This window comes from Ciona intestinalis, chromosome 1, assembly GCF_000224145.3.
Source record: "Ciona intestinalis chromosome 1, KH, whole genome shotgun sequence".
Taxonomy (NCBI): Eukaryota; Metazoa; Chordata; class Ascidiacea; order Phlebobranchia; family Cionidae; genus Ciona; species Ciona intestinalis.
Genome location: NC_020166.2, coordinates 5,455,153 through 5,476,542, shown reverse-complemented (window position 1 = coordinate 5,476,542; position 21,390 = coordinate 5,455,153). Strand labels below are relative to the sequence as shown.

At 39.1% G+C, this 21,390-nt stretch overlaps 3 protein-coding genes and 1 non-coding gene across 5 annotated transcripts; 1 reads left to right on the top strand and 3 right to left on the bottom strand.

The window, feature by feature from the left end:
- Positions 1-2,220: 2,220 nt before the first annotated feature.
- LOC100184591 lies at positions 2,221-8,470 on the bottom strand. 2 transcript variants are annotated; one of them, XM_026834009.1, is made up of 10 exons: positions 7,912-8,469; positions 7,261-7,389; positions 5,797-7,188; positions 4,960-5,171; positions 4,354-4,494; positions 3,473-4,163; positions 3,025-3,356; positions 2,864-2,969; positions 2,735-2,803; positions 2,221-2,664 (listed from the first exon to the last, which is right to left on the bottom strand). In XM_026834009.1, exons 1-10 carry the CDS (start codon positions 8,012-8,014, stop codon positions 2,462-2,464), a joined length of 3,378 nt encoding a protein of 1,125 aa, XP_026689810.1. In that variant the 5' UTR covers positions 8,015-8,469; the 3' UTR covers positions 2,221-2,461. The 2 variants fall into 2 exon arrangements, with proteins under 2 accessions (XP_026689810.1, XP_002122100.1); XM_002122064.4 differs by having other exon boundaries at positions 5,797-7,389; positions 7,912-8,470.
- Positions 8,471-9,378: 908 nt separating this feature from the next.
- Positions 9,379-19,948, top strand: LOC100182229 (glutamate receptor ionotropic, delta-2-like). The gene is made up of 21 exons (XM_026836774.1): positions 9,379-9,475; positions 10,828-10,995; positions 11,139-11,292; positions 11,571-11,731; positions 12,174-12,319; positions 12,560-12,673; positions 13,715-13,831; positions 14,161-14,347; positions 14,503-14,627; positions 15,168-15,377; positions 15,783-15,974; positions 16,305-16,418; positions 16,476-16,674; positions 17,174-17,398; positions 17,807-17,914; positions 18,119-18,275; positions 18,691-18,798; positions 18,865-18,997; positions 19,244-19,365; positions 19,434-19,486; positions 19,720-19,948. Exons 1-21 carry the CDS (start codon positions 9,379-9,381, stop codon positions 19,848-19,850), a joined length of 3,021 nt encoding a protein of 1,006 aa, XP_026692575.1. The 3' UTR covers positions 19,851-19,948.
- LOC113475260 lies at positions 17,495-17,609 on the bottom strand. Its single transcript, XR_003397005.1, has one exon. It is a non-coding gene; the product is annotated as a U5 spliceosomal RNA (small nuclear RNA).
- On the bottom strand, positions 19,619-21,006 carry LOC100177587. Its single transcript, XM_002127984.4, has 2 exons — positions 20,738-21,006; positions 19,619-20,616 (listed from the first exon to the last, which is right to left on the bottom strand). The coding sequence occupies exons 1-2, from the start codon at positions 20,929-20,931 to the stop codon at positions 20,232-20,234; spliced, it is 579 nt and encodes a 192-aa protein (XP_002128020.1). The 5' UTR covers positions 20,932-21,006; the 3' UTR covers positions 19,619-20,231.
- Positions 21,007-21,390: the final 384 nt, after the last annotated feature.

The following is a 21,390-nucleotide window of genomic DNA, read 5'->3' as shown; positions in this document are numbered from 1 at the left end:
AAGATTTAAGATACGTGATAAAATACAAATATTTTAATTCTCCTGTTGTATATAAGCAATAATAAGTGCGCAGTAATATTAATATACAAACAAGTGACAATAATATCCAAATTACATCATCTTTAACTTTGACGACTGTCCACGGAACTTAGTAAACTGCATATATAGCCATCAGTATAAATACTCAGTTCTTTTGCTGCTCGATTAAGCCTCGCGTCTGCGATCGATCTTACAAGTGGTGCGCTACCGGCTCGGGGTGACATAATATCGTTAACACTTCAACTTTCTTACTTATCTCGGCCGAGAAAGCGTCAATTCATTGTCAACAGGCCTTTGTCATCAATATTTAATGCCGAAACTGTTGCACCGAAAGTTGCCGCCCGAACTCGCTTCACATTGTCACGCCAGACGGCCGATCGAACGAAACTTACTCTAAAGCTCTCACTATATACCACATATAACCTAATGTACGTCTGAAGACTGCCAAACTTGCTCGATAAATACAAAACCTTTAGCTGGCTGTGAGCGTTTATGGCTTTAAATTCCACACCAGTCACTTGTTTGAAATGAAACCAGCCAATACACCTAAACACCGCACCTATTATTTAATTTCTGTTTTACACCTCATCCTCTCTTGTAAACACAATACAGTCGTATATGTGTTTGCGAAAGCTATAGCGCCTCTGTTGCGTAATGCAACGTGTTTCGCGCAATTACTGAAGACATATTATAGAGTCTTAAGTTGGAAGGAAATAGCTGTCGTGCAATGTAGATTAACTAGTTATCATTCGATAGGAAACGAAGTGTCGAGTCGCAAAACTACAATAGATCTTCCTAATTTGTTTCAATATACACACGGCCTATTGTCATATGCACTGGTAGCTACATATTGCACCAACCAGTATAGCTATGCATTAACTTTCCAGGTACATTCTGGCCAACCCCTTTTAAAGCTTTTCCGTACCGCAGCATACGGATATCAAGGTTAGCACGCATATACAACTCAAAGTCCGATTTGGCTTGAAACCTTCAATATTCGTGCGCGTACTCGGATCGTGTGCCTTTTAGAAAACTAAATATAGAAGTCATTAACTACTGCGTCAGTGCTCCAATACCGTAAAAATTGACGGTTCCGTCGCGTCACCTGTAACGCATTATCTTCAAGCGATATCATCGTGGTAAAGTTTGGGGTGCGGAAACTAAGTTTGGGAACGGCTGAATTATGCATGAAGCAGCCGACCCGGCCGCCCCTAATCACCGCGAGTGTACTGACTGCCGAGTCCTACTAATCCATCATCAACTTGTAAAACTCTCCATGAATCAATTCCTTAAGAATAAAATTGACCAGGGGCACGGAAGTTCGTTATTCTCGGAGAGCGCGCGCTTTGTGCCCCTAAGCTGACGTCCGTTAAGGCTCAAATCGACCGACTCGACTTAAAGCTGTGCACAATCGTATTCTTGTTTGTCACCTCTTTGCAAAATCCTTTGCTTGTTGACCGTGAACAGCATCCTGAAAGAAGATCTGCGGTCAGGTGAGACCCACACATTTCCTTAACGGCTGACACTAAGCAAACTTGTGGCTTTTTGAGTGCTATCTTATGCAGCAGCGACTCGTTGTTTTCCAATCCAAGTCAACGAATTCGTTACTTATAAAACAAATTTTACATTCGACCGAAGAACTAAAGAGCACACGATGCGGTTTGGTGGTATCCGTTGATTGTTTAAAGTGGAATTTTTAACTTCTGTATACCACCCGATTCGAGAGCAGATAGCCCGGACAAGAGCTTAATGGACCATCAGCGTTGCTGCCGCAATCTTGCGGTTTACACTGTTGTTCCTCTGAAATATGGAAACAGCAGAGGTTTCAATCTTGCAGAAAGTTTCGGGCGTTCTGCCACGAAATTTGATTCTAAACTGCTTATCGCCTTCAAACGCAACAGCTCACAAGCAGCGGTAACGCAACACCTCTGCTTCTCCTGAACTTGATTAATTCTACTGGTTAAACTGTGACAGGTGACTAAATAAACGCTAGAAAGCCTATTTCGCCGTATGGCTATACGCCAAAACAATAGGGCGTTAGTGTTGTGCTTAAGTTTTAAATTTAGATTAAGTTTTAAATGTGCGTGGTAACAACTTTCTCAGGAAGTAATGAATGTGTTGAACAACCCTTCTTTACAGGGACATCTGATATTTCCCGACATGGCATGTGTTTGATCAGGTTGGTGCCAAACTGACTCTTTATTGCATCGGAAGCCCGTTCACACTAACTAGAACTCAAACCACGAACAACCGTATGTACAATCACCATATATATACGCAACACCTTATATACCCAACACCAACTGCCTATAATGATAGGACAGTTAAAATAACATTACATAAGAGACAAACATCTTCAGTGTGATTGTACACGGTAAAACTTTCAAGCATTATTGGTCGACCTTCTTCATAATATCTATATTTATGCAAAGAGTCGAGGGGTTACGATCAGACCCGCGTTTCCTTCGCCTGAAATATTTCGCTTCTTGTACTTGCTTGGTGCCAAGTTGTTAAACGAAATAAGAAGTCTTGAACCTGCTGCTGGTGAGTTTACGGAGTTCCGGCTTTCGCGATGAACCCCCGTCCTGCGTACTCTCTCCGCTACCGATCTTTCTATCCTCGGCACTATGAGAAGAAAACGAGTTTATGTGTAGGTTTTGAAAGACATCAGACGTCGAGAATGGTTTTTGCTTACTTTTTGCAGTTCTACTTTCCTTAGCTTTTTCTGGCGCGTTTGCATTTATAGGTGTGTACGCAGTTAACCCTGTAATCAATTAAATTTGAGTAAGCGTGTTGCCTAAATTACTTAAATGCCTGTTTTTACCGAGAGAGTTGACGGTGACGGCCGAATGTCGTGAAAAAGTTTGGTTCGTTTGACTTTGAATTAGATTTGGCATAATGCTTTTTGAATCCCGTTGTCCTGTTAACCCCTAGAAGGTATAGAATATCATTAAAAGTATACTATCATTTACTTAAAATCTTTACCTGTTGCTTCGTTGCTCTCTGTCGCCTCCAAGCGCCCTCAACATTGTTATCACCTCGCCGCACGGGGGCGTGGCTAGGTAACGTGGTTGGCAATGAGGAACGACTGTCCAAATAAATTCTTTCATTGTGCGAGTCGCGTTCCTGGTAGACTTTACCGGAGACCCGATTCACGCAACTTGTGACTTCATTTCCATAATCAGAAAGCGCTTTGTTCGTTTTAGCTTCGTTCACGCTGTTAACATAGGCTCGGTGGGCATCTTTCAACGCACTGCGAGCTCCTGCCGAAAGTCTTGCGAAATTGAACCGCCCGTTTAACTTATCGACGTTAACGACTGAAACGTAAGTAACGTAAATACAAGTCACTTACGATTATTTTAAACCGTATGTACTAATATAACATTGTCAAAACATATATACAATATAGGGAATTTGTTAAAGGTACAGTTACCCCCTCTGTTTTGGTCCTTCCGTCGTTCGGCAATGTTAGGACTTGCTTCAAGTAAGGTTTCTCTCGATCGCGGTTGTTGGGTGCGCCATAGGTGTCGTCTTGTGTTGGAAGATTCGCTGGTTTTTGGTCTAACCGCTCCTCCCCGAAACCCCTCGCCACCTGTAAGTTCATGCGAGAATGGGAGGCCGTCATGTGGGTTAGGAAATTGTGCCGCTTTTGTGTTCCTGAGCAAGGCTGGTTCGCTTTCAGTGGTTAACCTTCGGTAAAAAGGACTTGTTTCTGCCGACATGATTCGCTGGTTAGGTGAGCTTATTAAATGCGGTTGAGGCTTCGGCAAAACACTCGAGTCCGTATCAGTTTCGTCGACAGTTGATGGTTTATGGCCACAGTCGGCGTGTGTCCGATCCAGGGCATTTTGCCGGGCAACCGCACGGTGGCGCCTTTGTTTACGCTCTCGCCAATCCTCGTACTGTCTCTGTAATTGAACATGTGAGTACCGAGGCATGAACCTTTCCTGGTTATATTGATCAGGGTTTTTCAGATGAGTTCTGACAGGACGCGCTGGAAAAGAGTTCGTTGAACCCCCTTCCATCGACCTGAGTGTTTGAACTGAAGTTTTTTGCGTTCCATGGCTTGATGCAGTTCCTGGATTGGCCCTTTCTCTTGACTGCTGTTTCAAAAACTGCTGCATCTAAACAAATGAAATGTTTTTTCATATATTCAAACATACATTTCGTTTTCAGATCGTGCTACATGATGTGTAAGTATACATCTGTTGGTAAGAGGCAAGGTTTTATGTTAGCCACATATGAACCCCCTAAAACGCCATAAGCGAACCATTACGAGCATATGTAAAACAAACGGATGCTTATATACACCACCTGTAAAATATCAAAGGAATCTCTTCTTCCTGTTCGTGCACCTGTAGTTTTTAGTGTTTTAGGTTTGTCGTCTGCATTGGATGCAGTATCAGGCCTGCTTGTTATTACTCGAAACGGGGTGACCGAACTTCGAACCGACATCTGAGCAAACGAAAGAATTAAAACTTTAAAAAAATATAGCATCACAGGATAACCCGCTTCACTTCTATGTCATAATTTAACGCTAGTTCACGGGTTGCGTATGTGTATTTAAACCACTCAAATAAGTAGGCAAGTTAATTGTTTGCGTCGTTGAGTGAATATGCGCCGTGGTTTATGGCACCTTCTGTAGATTTTACACTTTTGCTAATTTTCTATATACGTTAACTGTAGTCTGTAACCACGAATATATATGGGGTCGACTCCTTGCGTTCTATCATTGTTACCTTTATTGCTTCGCTGTTTAGACTACTACTTTTGTTGGGACCAAATAGTGTTTGAGAAATACACATGCTGTTTTTAAAACATAAACAAGGTACGCGACTGCCGGTGCTGTTTATATAGTCATCCTAAGATGGCACAGATGTAACAGTTATTCTTGCTAAAGTTGTTTTTTTTATAACGTACCCTTCCAAACGGATTAGTTAGTTCCAATCCCAGATTTTCCAGGTCGTCGTCGAATCCATCAGTTGGATTATCAACTGATGTTGACGTTTCGAGGTATCCATGCGAGGAGTCTGTAGATTCTACTCCTTGTAATTCATAAGATCTCTCTGTCGGCGTTGTGCGTGTTGATTCCCGAGGTACCACATGTATTTCGAGGTCCAGGTCGAACTTAACTAGAAAATAGAACAGGTATTCGATTTACGGCAGGACAATTTTGAATTTTTTTATTTTTGTTTGATGTCGAAACTTAAACTGTTAAAATGCTATATGTTGTTGTACTGAAGTTTTCATTAAGTGTGTGTTAGACGAGTAGGTAGTAGGCAGTCGAAAAGCTTTCCAGGTTGTAAATTAAAACAAGCGAAACTGTTTACACACTCCATTGTTTTTAAGCAATTGCATTGACCGTGTGTTTTTGTATTTTTAAAACGGATAAAAAAGTGGAAATTTTAAATAAAGCTTGCCTGGTTATTCTTTTATTCACGATGACTTATCATAGAAAATACTTTCGCAATTTAATATTAATATGCCAGGAAGAACTTTTAAAATAGCCTATAGTGGATGGGGTAAGACGGGACACCTTTAGTACATAATATTTAAATATCCTGATCGCGTTTTATGTAACAAACAACGGTCTATGAACGGTCTCGGTCTACAAAATATCTCTGTGAATTACCTAAAAAATCAGATTAAATTTAAATCAAAGTTAAAAATATTAAACTTGTAAATACAATTTGTTAACCGGATTCAATATACCAATTTGTTTAAAAATATATATGATTTGAGTCTTTTTAATCTTACCTCGTTGCTTTTTCCCTGCGCTTCCGACACTCCCTCTTTTTTTTAACGCACTCGGAGGAGGAGAAGGAAATCCAATCAAGTCTTCCCCATCACCGAAGCTGTAAGTGGTGTGTCTCTCCATTCCTATGCAGTCATCAATTGGGTTTAACGACGTAGCTGACTCTTGTGTGTAAACTGCTTGTGGTATGATCTGTTTATCGTCTATGTCGGTAGCGCTCACTTCACTGCTAGTTCCCTCGTAAGTTTTAGCGAAAACTTCACGAAGAGGAACTTGCTGAGAAAGGGACGGGTGACGAAACTTTCCTAAGAATTCTAAACTGCCTTCGGTTGGAGACTTTAAAGAATCGCTTAAACAGTTTTCAGATTGTGCTTTCTGACGGTGCACGTGACCATCATCTGCGCCTTGTTTTGTTTGTGATTCGTGTTCGCGAGTGATAGTTGTCATTTTCCGATGGTGTTGTGCTTCGTTAAATGCAGCTGAGTCTACTTGTGTTTTCTCTTCTAATGAATTGAGCGTGTCAACTGTCTCTTCAGTTGAGTCGTCCAGGTCTGTAAGAAGCACAAACTTACCCGTAAGGCTTCGGCCTGAGAACGGTCGTTCTTGCCCGCCTCTTGAATGATTCGAAATCGGTCTTATCGTCAGTAGCAATTCCTGCGTCTTCACGTCTTTGTCCTCTTTGTTGCAGACTATCGCATAAAGATCAACGTCTTCGTTTAAATTTGCGCCGGTGCACTTGAACTCGGATTCGGGGGCCGTGTCTTCAGAAGACTGTTTGCGCTGCGGTGGAGTTTGAATGGTTTCAATACGAACCGCCTTTTCATAACATTCTTCGCTTTCGTCTCGAGGGCTTGTTATGACAGGCTGCTGTCTTCCAAGTGCGCTGCCCTTTACACTGCTAGTCTGCGCGTCTCGCGGTCTATTTTTGAAGCAACTCAGATCGTAAATAAATTCCGTTGTTGATTTTGCGTCACGATCGCTCTCGCTTTTATTCGTGAACGAGCTCGATTGCAGATCCGTCGTAGCTGAGCGCCGCTGATGCCAAATTTCTTTTCCTTCAGATCTGCTGGGAAAGCCGAATACTTTACTTGTTGCCAGTACCTGAAACGACTCTTGTCCTGACAATCTGTGCCCGTGTTTTGAGCAACATGTTTCCGAGTCCGAGCCCTTGTCTCCATGTACAGACCGTGTCACCTTACCATTGTCTTCCCTCCTCTTGTACAGCCGTCTACCATTGTTCGTCGCGGATCCTTTGTTCGCGCTAAGCGATTCGATGCGGATTTCTCGTATTAAATGCCGAATATCGTTATTGGTTCTGTCATCATTATCTCCCGGGTCTTGATTCTCATTAGTGCTGGTCGCGCTCGGCACGCGTTCAGTGTTGTCACTGTCTTCTGTTAAGATTCTAAGTGTTGACATTTCGCCCCCGATGCTGCCCCCGCACCCTCCTACGTCATCTTGCTCACCTCTTTTCGTCAGCACAAACTTTCGAGGTGTGTCGCCATCACTGTCGCTCCAATCCCCCGCCGTTCGCGGGAGTGATGGATCCGGTAGAAAATCGACCCTTTCGCTATAGGTGGTCGTTAACGATCGAGCTGCAAAAAATGTGTTTCCGTAAACCGTTAAAACAAAACACGATTTACAGAATAGAAAAAAATATTTTTTTTAGAGTTAACGCTGGTCCTCCGTACCTATACGTGCTCACAAAAATTTAAGCCGTTAACAGTCAGTATGCCCTTTTGTTTATTTTTACTAAATAGGTAACGAATATGTTTCACCCACTTAAACAAACTTAGCGATATAACATAAACGCTTCCCAACGAAGACCTTACAAGTGAGTCCTAAACACGCCAAGTTCTTGTTTAAATGGTTTGTCGTGTCATTAAAGGTTTCCTTATTCAACGTTTATATCGTAAGGTAGGGGAAGACTGGACACTTTTAGAACATATGATCTAAAATCTCGATCGTGTTTTAAACAATTAACAACGCTCTATAAAAGTCCTGACAATTCGGTTTTAAAATTCGTTGAATGTTTTTGTTTGCTGACGGGACGAAAACATGAAATGTAAAGATGCTTCATCTCCCTTAACCCTATACTACATAAGGTATATACATACCTCGCTGCTGCATGAACATACATTTATTAAACACAGATTCCGGAATGGTCGTATCGCATGTTAACCCTGTTGTATGTCCATTTCTGTACGACTGTTTGTACATATTGCCTGTCACTTAATACCACGCAGAACAAACGGGAAGATTTTGTTAACTAATGCAATATACTCTCCCCATTGAAACGGCACTTATGTATGATACGGTAGAGTTTGTAAATTTATTTTATTTGTTTCACGAAGCTCATTCAGAAGTGGCAATTATATTGATTGTGTGCTTCAAATGTGATCGTACACCAACGCAATCGTGGTGGTACAACACTTGATGCTGGGTATAAAGTGCACTCGTTGACATAATTAGGTTTGCCAACTCAACTGACGTGTTTATTTCATATTTTCTAACCGTGAAATTGTTTGGCAATTGGTATCGAGGAAAAGGCTCGCTATAGTTTTTGGCGAGCTCGCCTTTAACGTATCAATCCACCATAGTAGGCTACTATGGGAGTAAGATAGATACATCGTTAAGACATATAATCCATGTTTTCTTGTCGGGTTTTTACCAACTAAGAAAATCGTATTTTCAATATTTATTTTAATAATTAAGCTCAATTGGTGTCCTGAAGGAAACGGTTAGGTAATTCTGTAATTATTCTTTGTTTACTACAAATTATAGGACGTTAAAAGCGAATAAAAACATGTCCCAATAAAATGCACTATATATCTAAATATAAATGAGCAAATATTAATGTACGAACATCCCTTTGAAGGGTTCAAATTTTGATCTTCTCGTGTATAAAACCCGTTTTAAGTCGTTTGTTTATACGTGTTTTGTAGCAATCGATATGGCCTATACACAAGTTGTGCGAGTTGCTGCCACAGCGGAACGACCTGGCTTTACTATGCTGGTAACGTATATGAACGGGATAAATCTGAATTGAATTTACTCAGAGCTGGCGAGAAGTTACAGAAAAAAGGTACTCGCAGTGGTGAGCTTTTTGTGTCCAAAACGAGCCGGGAATCACAATGCGATCGATTTGATTGGAATATCGAATCAACGACGCGTTTTATATACGATGTCAGTGTGGTGAGGTATATATAGGTTGGTTGGAGCCTAGACGATGGAAATTCTGTGAGCATGTTCTTACTGTAGAGTATACATTACGATACCGCTATATAGTTTGACGGGGCATATGGGAAGGGTGGGCCGCTTTATGTTCAGTGTGGAATGCTAAAATCTACGTTACGTTCCGCTCCTTCTGCTGGCTCATTAGCTTCGCGATTGACCCATTAGAAAAAGATTGATTTTTCTATCAGAAAATTTTGTCGCGCATTTGGCTTACAGCCGGCTCGGGGTAGAAATTCCAGGCAGTTTTTGTTATTGTTTTCAATCTTTGTTTTCGGTTTTTATCTATGATATTGTTTTTCTCCGTATAGTTAGATCGTAACAGTTGTAGATAAGGCAGTGTCGTCAAAATGCAGATGATTATATCTTCGTATATTAGTCAAGTGTCGGTATGGTTGGTTGCTACGTTTGTATGTTCGTGCTTGTCCATGCAATCAACTATTATAGGTAAGCAAACCTATATGAATACAGAGGTTGTATAAGTTTGTAAAACTCTTAACTGTAAACGTGGGGTTAAAACTATGTTTATAAGACGGGGTATAAAAGCGTATTATTTCTAATGAATTTATTCGGTAAGATATTTTACTCGCTTTTTTACGTTCCAGAAAGTACCGTAATTGGTCAGTGCCAGATGCGAACGTTAATTAGCGCATATCACATTCAGCATTTTTGCAACCTGTTTTGCCCCGACCAAACCAATTACGTAGCATATTATAATAACTGAATGAAAATTAGTAAACGTTTGAATGGTACTGCCACAAAGGTTAAAAAGCGTATACGGTAACGGTGGGATGAGATAGGTGCCATAAACACATAACAACCAACGTGCTTTTATATACTGATTTTAACTGTTAACAACGCTGTTTTGGTACTAATGAATACGTAAAAAATGTCGAATGGAGCAAAAAACGTTTTTTTTTATGTCGAATAGAGGGGGGAAAAGGTAATGTAAAATAGTGACTTACAGAACTGCAGCAAATAGGTTATGAATTTTATCACTGTAGGTTTAACTAGAATAGGTGGCATTTGCCGGTCATCTCTAGAGATAAGAATCAATTTTCGGCTTCAGTCATAATGATAAATTTAACCTCACGTGGACGCATTGATAATTACATAATCCAATGACTCGCCAGGGACTCGTGGTCAACCATTAATCAGTCCGACTTACGAACGTTAAATCAGTGGATTATGTAATTATTGCCACGAACGGTTGATGGCGGTTCGATGAGCAAACCAAATCACGAACAGCACTCGGGGGGAATGCATAACTGTTAATAAAGTATTAATCCATAAACTATGCGCCTGGATGAAGTTATACAGATAACGTATTTTTAAGCTCTGATGCGATAGACTAGAAAGAGTGATGAACCAACGCTGGCCTGCATCCCAGGTCCCCTGGCGTGTCTCGTAGTTTTTGTACCATACACAGCACGTAAAACTGATCGTATGAGTTTAATATGTGAATATTCAACAAAGCTGACATATAACGAATGCATTGTTTAAATAGATGATTACAAAAAATTCTATGTTTGGCCCTATGTTAACAACATTAACCATAAAAAAGTAAAGTGGGGGAAGATGGGACGCCTTTATCACATAATATCTAAATATACTGATCGTGTTTTAAACAATTACTAACGGTCTATGGGAGTTGTGAGGATACGGTTTTATAATTGTTTGAGTGTTTTTGTTTACTACCAAATGGGACGAGAAAATAGAATAAAAAGGTGTCCCACCTTTCCCCACTCTACTGTATATAGCTGGATATAATGCATCCGAAATCGAAATATTTTCCACAGGAATTCTTTCGGATGAACGTCTTGATCCACATTTAGTGAACAGTGCAGTCACGCAAGCATGGAAAGCGACATTCGCTGACGACATCCTCATTTTAAGTGGAGCTGAGTTCACTCCAGCTACAACTGAAATCGTGGATATCAACAGCGCTTCCGACGTTGTAGGAAAAGGTGGGACTATTTCAAGCTGTTCGTTTGGTTAAGCAAGAAAATTCAAATAATTAAAAAAAGCATTAAAACACCTAACAGCCTCGTTTTAGAAAGAGAGAATTAGCGATCCAGTTGAAGTTACTAACGTGCAATTCTTTTTTTAGTCTGCCAAATCTTGGAGAAGTCCCCTGCTGTCATCGTCGTAGTGTCCAGATGCGGCTATACCAGGTCCCTTCACTTTTTATCTTCTGCACTGAAAATTCCCGTCGTTGAAGTTTCCCTACGTGAACACTTTGATTGTCCAGGTCCATGCAAAAGGTAAACGTATGAAGTATTGGTTGTCTGTGTTATTGTGGTTCCTAATTGATTGGTTTAAAAAGGCATCATTTTTATATGTTTTTGGTAAATGCTTTATAGTTTATACGAAAAAGTGTTGCCAACATACTTTAGACTGGTAGAGTATACTGAAATGCAATAGCCAGTATTTATAGATATGCGTTATATAATTCCTTGAATGTTCTTTGTTTACCACTGAATGGGTCAAAAGTGTCCCATCCTACCCCACCATACTATATATCTATCATGTATGTATACAGTTACATGATGTCGGGGGTAAATGGCACAAGCACGGACACACAATTGGCACAAGTTGACAGCAACACACTCATGGGCTCTGCAGGATACGACGGTCTTCTTATCTCATTTTTTAAAACAGCTTTATGGCGGAAAATGATCATTGTATTTGATGAGAGCGTAGGTAAGAACTGAAAATGTAATCATACCATTTAACGTTAACACATTCTATGTATCCGAGACTGATCTAGTACTACTTATAAAGTTGGACAGTTTTTGTGACGAAATAACATTCAAGACCAAGTGTTACGAAATGCGTATAATAAGTCTATATAGTGATTTGTATTGTGTAAGTTATATATACACATATATATATTGGCTGAAATGGCATCTTCAGTCGCTAGTCTAAATCATTTGTTGGAAACTTATTGGAACTTTGATTTAGCTTTTATGTAATGCTTGCAATTTGGACAACCATTGCTGTCCACTAAGCGTTTTGCCCCTCGCTACTATATGGTACAAGCGACTCATATAACAACCGCTCACACGGTTCCGGCCAATTTATTTACTTTCTTGACCGTTTGATGACTTAATTTGAAAACTAAAGTGAACTGGGCCATTTTTAGATATCGGATCGATCAGCAGAGTAATAGACAGGATGGGAAATCGAATGAGGAAGGTTACGCTACAGCGCCTGCCCGCTACGGACAACGGAGAAGTGGCCACAGTGGCCGCTTTATCTCTGGCACAAGACATGATCAATTATGCTATGGTTTGATTTAATTTTAACTCCAAGTTACAATTAAAAAAGTAGTTTAATGCAAATTAATGTAGTTTCCAATTGAAGTTCTAAACTATGCGAACAAGGTTTATTAGTAACTCACGTCAAAATAAATATACCTCTTATTTGCATGTGCAAACTAAGCATGCTGATGTTATTTAGAATTATGCTGGTATTTCACATACCAACAGTATCGTTTGAATTTCCCAGCTTGCATATTTCATCTATTAGGAAGGAGTTTGGGAATTTGATGATGACGCAACCGCCCAGGCTCCATTATCACGTGATGTAGTGTTCTTGATATTAGGAAGTGAAGACACGGTCAAGAAATTAGTTTTAAATGTGGTAAGACTTCCTTATGTGCAATGTCTGTCGTTTGTCACTATTTTAGCCCCAACGAAATTACGCTCGGGGTTCTAACATCTAAAATCATTCATATATATATATATATAACTGTCGATCGAACGTTCCATTTTATTTATACTGTTGATGAATAATACATTGTATAACATTTTGCGAAGTGCGTGCGTATGATGAGTGGTTAAATCGAGATATTTTGGTTGCAGATTCCAGAGTTGCCGTTCAGCTATTACGTGCACTATTACATCATTGACGTTGTAAGTTATAGTAGTTACACTAAGGAGTTAACGGAAGTTAACCACCTTATCTATACTATAAATAGATATAAAGGCATTCCACCAGAAAAATCAAAATTTGTGAAATGATAGAAAAGCTCAAATATGATTTACGGGTACCACCAAGTTTCAAACAACGGCTTTTAAAAAGATGCATAACTAAACCGGAGTAAAAAAGCATTCGTGGAACAACATATGGGATTTCCATTAGAAAAAGTGTCACTTAACTTAACTATGTTTTAATTTGTTAGTAGTTTACAAACTAGAAAAAGGTTAACATTACAGTGATTTTATTTTTAAATACGATTTTTTATGCACTATATTTTTCACTTTAGCGATTTTTTTCTGTTTTGTTTTTTAAAACTTTGGAGGTAGCCTACTTTTAAATCACGTTTAAACATCTCTATACATCCAAACTTTCAGTTTCCGTTAGTATGTATCTTAAGAATTTAACACTGTATAGGTTCTTAAAAAGTATAGTAGGCGGTATTTACGGAATATCTCTGGATAAGAAAGAGATTTCGACTTCTACTATCATGATTATTATCGCCTTTGGTAGTAGCATTAGTTATTACAGAATTATTGAAGAGTTTTTTGCGGAAGCACCTACAAAGTAACATACACGGTAACTAGAAAGCTGGCACGAGGTGCTGTTAAGTCCGTGTCATAACGACTGTCGTTTTCCGGCCAGCACGCGAGGAAAAAGTAAGTTACATTCATTCATTCAAGTAAAATATTTTCTGTATACCAGGGCTGGAAAACCAGTTACTTCACCGAGAGTCTGCTCTTCCGTGATGGTGTGACCGTCATCACAGCGTCTGATGATCGAACTGTACCGTCAGTAGTGAATGAGGATGTTTTGCTTCAGGTATGAAATATTTGAAACTTTAGAAACAGTTGACTGTGTTGTCGGCTGCCTCGCGTTCCAATCCAACTCAACAGCATCTGGATGGTCCTGATATTTATTCAATCGATAAAACTCTGTTAATTTAACCTTGACGAGCTTCCAAATTGTGCCCGGAAAACATCTTGTGCCTATTCTGTTTTCGGATACGTTAGTGCGTAATTAATTGTATAGTACAATGTAAAGGCCTCCGCGTGCTTTAGGAAAGCCCAGATCGTACAAGATGTCTCATCCACTGGTTTTGTGATCGATGGGGTCGCGAATCTCTTAACGTCATAATCTTGTTTCTTAAGACGTTACTGTCCAAAGTTGGAAGTGTGTTCGCTTCGATCTATATTTCCTTCGTTCGCGCCGGGACTCTTGGAATGGATTTAACGGCACATGCTGCCAACATTACTTGCTCAAAACTGGCGGTGGTGGAACTAGAGTCTAATTTGTGGCTGGCAAATTCAATACGTGCCTCCATCTTTGGACAGAAAGGTAATTAGACGACGCCTTCTATAAGAATTATATATCATAAGGAATGACAGCTTAATCCAAACTGCAGTCAACGTTTTGAGTGCTGTGGACCATATACTAAAAGCTTACTTAAATGTACAAATAACCAATTCAAAAGTTATTCATTAAAAATGCAGAAAATGTAGACGGAGAATGGTCAGTCAGTGGGGGTAACAGTCCTTATTACATCTCGCATCAGAACTCGATGTCTTCTAATGTTTCGTTGGAACTAGACGGATGTGACGTAACGGAAGAAGGGCAGGTACGTGCTATAGTTTTACAGCTGTATCACTCCATGAATAATGCATCGAACTCTCTAGCGGGCAGGTAGTCAAAATCTCAGCCATGTAAATTGCGAGTAATTGTGTTATAAGTTGACTCGAGTGGCCTGTTCGACACTGCTTGTTCATTTACGAACGTTCTTAAGGTGCCGCCGTCTGACTAATCGGTAGCGATGTGCGAGAACGGAGTTTCTTGCGACCTATAAATGTCGGAGATAATCTACTTGGTATGGTTTAAAAAAAATAAAATTCACCCACCATAAATGCTTACTTCATGTTTTATCTTGAAGATAGTTATTTGTGTTCAAACACAGTGAGGCAAAAAATGATGCCCTTTTATTTCCTGGTAATTTTATTTCATTGTACTTTCATATACCATAAGTGATAGGTATCATCGGTTTAGTTTAGAACCACTGCGCTGTAAAAATGTATATATCTTTGCAATATCAATTTATTCTTTGCATATATAATATTTTGAGTCCAGTTTTACACTCGTGTGAAACTACCAATATTTCCTACAGATTCAATGCGAGTCGTTAAAAGCGAAAGAGGACCGTATAAAGTTTGACAACCAGGGTTCAAATCCCGACTACGCTACCACTGACACATTCAATACGCACGAACTAGGAAAAGAAAAACACGCCTTGTTTGATGACGAGAACTCTGATACGTTGTTATACGAGTTTGGCAAGCGATGGTTGAATACGACTTTTAAAGTCGCAACGCTGGAGGTATAGGAATGAATGAATGTAACATATTTGTGTTTACGGGTCGGGGCAACGACATTTCGTTGCAGCATGGGTGTTCTGTTTCATCACTTTGCATTTGCTCAAGGGTTATCACACATAGGTATAGACGCACAGGTCATGCTGTATAATTTATTATTAGTTTAAAGTATACTCATCCTGCGGCAAAGAGGTATAGAATATCTGCGATAGTGTTAAATAAAATACTGTACACTGGAATAATTACTACGTGACTTATTTGTAATTTTTGTTATTGAACGAATTACATGGCAAGCCATTTACTTATAGTGTAGCAGTTGATTTCCTGTTATGCATACCATTAGCAAGATAAGCTTAAATTCTGGGTCGTAATTTAATATAAATTGAACATGTTGGTCGTTTGATTTACAGGACGAGCCGTTCGTGTTTGTTCGGAAAGATTCGGATGGCCACGTGACGTTTTCGGGGTTCTCCATCGACTTGCTTCACATGCTTTCGGAAAAAATCGGATTCCGATACGAAATTTACGAAGTTGCTGATAGAAAATACGGCACGTTCAAAGATGGAAAATGGAATGGCTTGGTCGGCGATGTAGTTTCGAAGGTACAAAATATTACCACTTCAATTTATACTAAAATAATTTGACCGAAATTTGAAGTGCTACTCAGTCGTACAATTTCACCAAATAATTTGTTCATATCTGTACAAACAAGTGATTTCAAAGTCTAATATAAATGCAATACGATCTAAGTTTTTAAAATCATTAATACATTGACGGCCCATTTTCTCGACCTTTTAGTTAAGACGATTTTTTGGACACATTTTAGACATTTTTTTGATATTTTTATTCGAGTTTTTTTTTTGTCTCCGCTAAATGGAGCACTTACGCATGAATCATCAGTATTTAGCGTAATGTACATTTTTCAACTATAGAAGGCGGATTTCGCAATAGCTGCAATGACTATCACACCACAGCGGGAGAAAGTGGTCGATTTCACCAAGCGTTACATGGATTATGCTGTTGGGATTCTTATGAAAAAACCCAAAGTAAGGAACACCGTGAACTACTGGTGTATGTTTATCTACCTTCGTACTTTATCCCAGGCCGTCACTAATTTGTTCGCTTTTTTGAACCCTTTTGACAACACGGTGTGGTACTCGATTATGGCGGGGTTGTTCCTCGTATCTATTCTTCTGTACGTGCTCAACCGTGTTTCACCGAAGAGAATGCCGGGTCCACCTTTCCAGGACACGTCTCTTCATGGAACCTTCTGGTTCGTCTATAGCTCGCTGGTGCAGCAAGGTATAATGACTGACGTAATCGGCTTTATTTATTTTTCGGCCATTTTTAACTACACACGTCCAATTATAGATCGATTAAGCAGCGCAGGGTGCAAAACTTTCCCATATACGTCTTCTAATTTGCATAGCCTAAACTGGCATATACACAATACATATGCGCGAAAACCAATATTAATATACAGTAGCCAGACGAATTAAGCTTAAAGAAAACCCATGCTACTTTAATCAGGATACAATAAAACTGCCAGAAAATTTAAACTGTTATACGGAAGGGTGGGGGAAGATGGGACAACTTTAGCACATAACAACCAATCATATAAAGTTGCAATTTTATATTTATTTGAATTTTCTTTGTTTACTACCAAATGGGACAAGAAAATATGAATGAAAGGCGTCTCATCTTCCCCGACTACTATATATATAAAACGAGGAATTAAATAATAGCTTTCTTCCTTGACTTTGCTCTCCCCTCAGTTACAGGGAACAATCCTTCTTTCCAGGTACGGACATGAACCTTGTGACAATATCTTCACAGATAGTTACCGGGGTGTGGTGGTTTTTTATTCTTATTATTATATCATCGTATACCGCCAACTTGGCTGCCCATCTTACAGTAACAAGAATGGAAAATCACATCACCTCGTTTCGGGATCTTTCCAAACAGAATGACATGGTGTACGGAACTGCCCTTGATACCAGTATTTTTGACTTTTTACACACAAAAGGTGGGTTAATATGTGTTTAGGCACGCCAGTAAAACTCTGTTTTTTTAACATTTACAGCTCGTAATCGATACATATAAAAAAATGGTTAAAAATAGGAGCCCGACCGAAATCGGGTAAAGAAAAATTGTTAAAGACTCATTGAAATGCTCCCCTCCACGGAATTCTTTAGTAAAAGGCGAAAGAATCATGCGCTGAAGAGAAGCCAGAGTGGCGAACTAGCTATTTACAATTGGTTATCTTGTAAAATAGATCTCCTGTTTGTGGGCCTGGTGCAAATGACTGTAGTATAACATTTATTTTTGTACGTCTGAGTTTTAGCGTAAAAGCAATTCATAAGTTATGTATATATATGTGCCATATTTGTGTTAACGCAGTGTTTTTATTTTGAAATGTATTTTATTTTGTCAGGTTCAAACGCTAAAGACCTAACATCGATGTATGCACGTCTGTGGAAAGTCGTTAATGCGTCACACTCGGTTAGCGACCCAAAACAAGGCATTCAACGAGTGAAAGATCGTAAGACAACTTTTTTGAAAACTGCCGTTTATAATATTAAATGAATGACTTATTTTATGTTTTTCAGTGTATTTTTTGGATGTGCTTTTAGTTGTGCCCGTACACTATGTACTGTTTTTTTAATGTTGATATTCTAGACACCAAGAATTTTGCGTTGAGTTATGTGTCATACAGCAATAATTTAATATTGCGTTTTATTTTCAGAAAATTATGCGTTCCTGTGGGACGTTGCAGTAATAGAATATCTCATATTGACCGATCCGGAGTGTTCTTTTTCCACTGTACCTGATTCAATTTATGATAAAGGATACGGGATTGCAGTTGAACAGGGAAATCCTATCCGTGAAGTTATGTCGATGGGGTAAACATTATAGTTTTATTTTTCACTCGTATTTGGCTAACTTCGCGCTTCGATGTATATATAGTAGGGTGGGAAAAGATGGGACATATAAGGCACACAATATACAAGTATCCTGATCGTGATTTAAACAATTACCAACGGTATACGGGAGTAGTGAGGCTATGGTTTTATAATTCTTTGAATGTTCTTTGTTTACTATCAAAAGGGACGAGAAAATAGAGTGAAAAAGTGTGCCATCTTCCCCCACAATTTCATACTGAACGACGCAAACGAACCATAATTGTCCCACGAATGCTGATTAAAAAATCTTAGCACCAATACACTTATTAATTTGGTTCACTTAAAACAAGTGGTTTCATCATGTTTTTAGAACGTTTTTTTTTAAATATCCATCATGTTAAAAGTTTCCGCGCAGGATATTACAACTACAGGACGGTGGTGAAATTGCACGACTAAAGCAGCGTTGGTGGACCAGCATAGGAAAGTGTCCAATTGATCATTCGGGAAGTCGAAGTCATTCTAGGTAAGCGCGAAACACACGCCAAATTTAGCATTTATTACCAATCAATTGTTTTGCTCGTTCAAACAGTGAGTTAACTTTGGAAAATTTCGCGGGCGTGTTCTGTGTGCTCGCATGTGGCTTGGTTATCGCAAGCTTGGTTGCGGTTGGAGAGATATTGCAGTACATGAAAAAAACAAAGAAATTACAAAAGCAAAAAGAGGTGAGAAAAGAATTTTGCAATCCATCAAAACAGCAACAGCAACTATTTTACTTTAAAGTCGCCTTAGCGGTTTTGGTCCAATAACTCTCGCCTAGTTCCCAGAACCCATGACATGCCACGCCGTGGACTTCACATATACAAAATAGAAGTCACGTTGTAATTTTTTAATGCGCCTTAAATAAGGCAAGGCATTTTGTTGCATTAAAATACTAAAGTAAGTTGATAAAACGTGTGTATTAACCATAGAATCAGATGGAATCGTCGCAAACATCTAGTGTCCCACCTTCACGTCGACCTCATGTATACGTGGAAAAATGTGTCGGAGACGAACTGCACATCGTGTTGAAAAATCCAGAGATATTAAAAAAGTATATAGAAGTGAAAGTGTTAACGCCTGACGATCCAATTAACCGATATCCTGCATTTTTTTTTTCAGAGAACGACCCCCAATTACAGAAAATGGGTCAGCAACTAACAGAGATACATCAGGTTAGAGTTGTGACTTTACATGGAGTACGCTTGCATCACGCAAAGTAACATACATTGCTTTACCATGCACTGTTAGTTTATCCTCTAATTCATAGCAACAACTAAGGGACAGGATGTAACTAAACTAAGTAATGAACATTGTCCATGATTTCCTTTATTGCGGCAAGTACAGCCTGTAGCTTCTTTGTATATAACTTGTACATTGCACTGTTTCTACAAGATATTTCTAACAGAGACAAAGTCCTGGTGGGGATCACACAACTTTCAAAGAAACGCAAAATCAAATACGAAAGAGAGACAGCCACACAAAATAACAACACTGCCGAGGAACAAATTTTCTAACTCACGATCAGAGTTGGTTTAGTAAATTGTTATAATGCAGCAAATTTTAACCCTATGTTATGACTGTTTAAAAGGTAGTGAACTCCCACCAGAGCGGAATAAATTAAATAAACTTGTAATTGAAGAAAGAATTATTATGTGGGTTATTTTATGCTTGTACTGATTATAGTAAGTCGTGTGACTTTAAACTACAAAAGCAATTAACGCATACGCAGCATATTTCACCTGCATAACTATACAAAATTTGCCAATACATATGATACAAGGTACAACCCAACTTTTTATGCTATTTCAGTTTCTACAATATTTCCTTGAAACTACTAAAAGCATGTGATTTAAATCATGATTTGCTAAAAGATAGACCTACTTAATTCACATAATAGGTGCTATATATCAAAGAGTCTCAGTCTTCTACAGCCCCAGGCTGAGAAGCAAACTCTAAAAAGTCCTCTTCGTAATCAACTGGGCGAGACAATACAATGTGCACTTGGAACTCTTTAGAATGGTGTACCTTATAACGGTTTACAGTTTCTTTCAGTTGGGTTCTGTCCCTTCCTGCTGTACAGGTTGGTGTATCAGAGTCACATTGATGACAGGAAACATGAAAAGGAGGGTCGACTTTTTCTGGTTCGTTGTCGGTTGACTTTCGCTTTCTAGGTGTCCTTTGCCTTTTCTTTGGTGGACTGAATTCATGCTCTGCCACATTGAAATTGCACCTAATACAGTCCTCTTCTTGCTTTTCATGGTCGGCGTTCTTGTTAGATTTGACATGGAGAAAATAAAGTGCCCTAATAATAAAAACAATGTTATTCTTTTTTGGAATAAGTAGTTCAGTGTAGAACCGTAAAAACTAAAAGAATAATTTAGCACCCAATGAATAAGCCGGAAGCAGTAAGCACCTGTTATTACCTGAAACCTGTCTGTTTGTAATTGACTTTTTGCCAGCCTCGGCATTTAAGGAAAGGCTGAATTACTTTGCTGTGGAACGAATTCGGAGCACCGCCAGGCGTTGACACCAACAAAAAAAACAACGCATCCTGTTCACCATGCTGTGTTGCATCCCTTATATCATCCAGTATATCTTGAGTGTTCAAGTCACACATTCTGAAACCCTAACCTGCAATATCCGTCTCCTACTATAAAATTTTCCTGACACTGTCATAGGGAAATTCCCCGATACACTTCGCTGAACATTTGTATAAATTTGTAGTTACAAAAAGGTTAAAACTTCGTGAATCCCAACAAAAAAGAGCAACAAGAAAGTCAAAACTTGTAATAATTTTATGTTTTTAAATACTTTAGATTAAACCATTGCCTCATTTTTGGTAAAATTTTTTTTTTAGTTTGCTGCCCGCTAGAGCGAACGAGAATACTTTTGGTTGGTTTTGCATTTATGAACTAAACATAGCTTCATAAGATTAAATGCGAACAAATTATGTCCATGTCCTCTATGCATTGTTTCCTTTGCCGTGTAGTCGTGTACCTTTACGGCGCGGCGCGTAATCGGTGTTTCCGAATTAACCACGTGACTTTATGTGGATATCAGCTTACAATCCACCAAA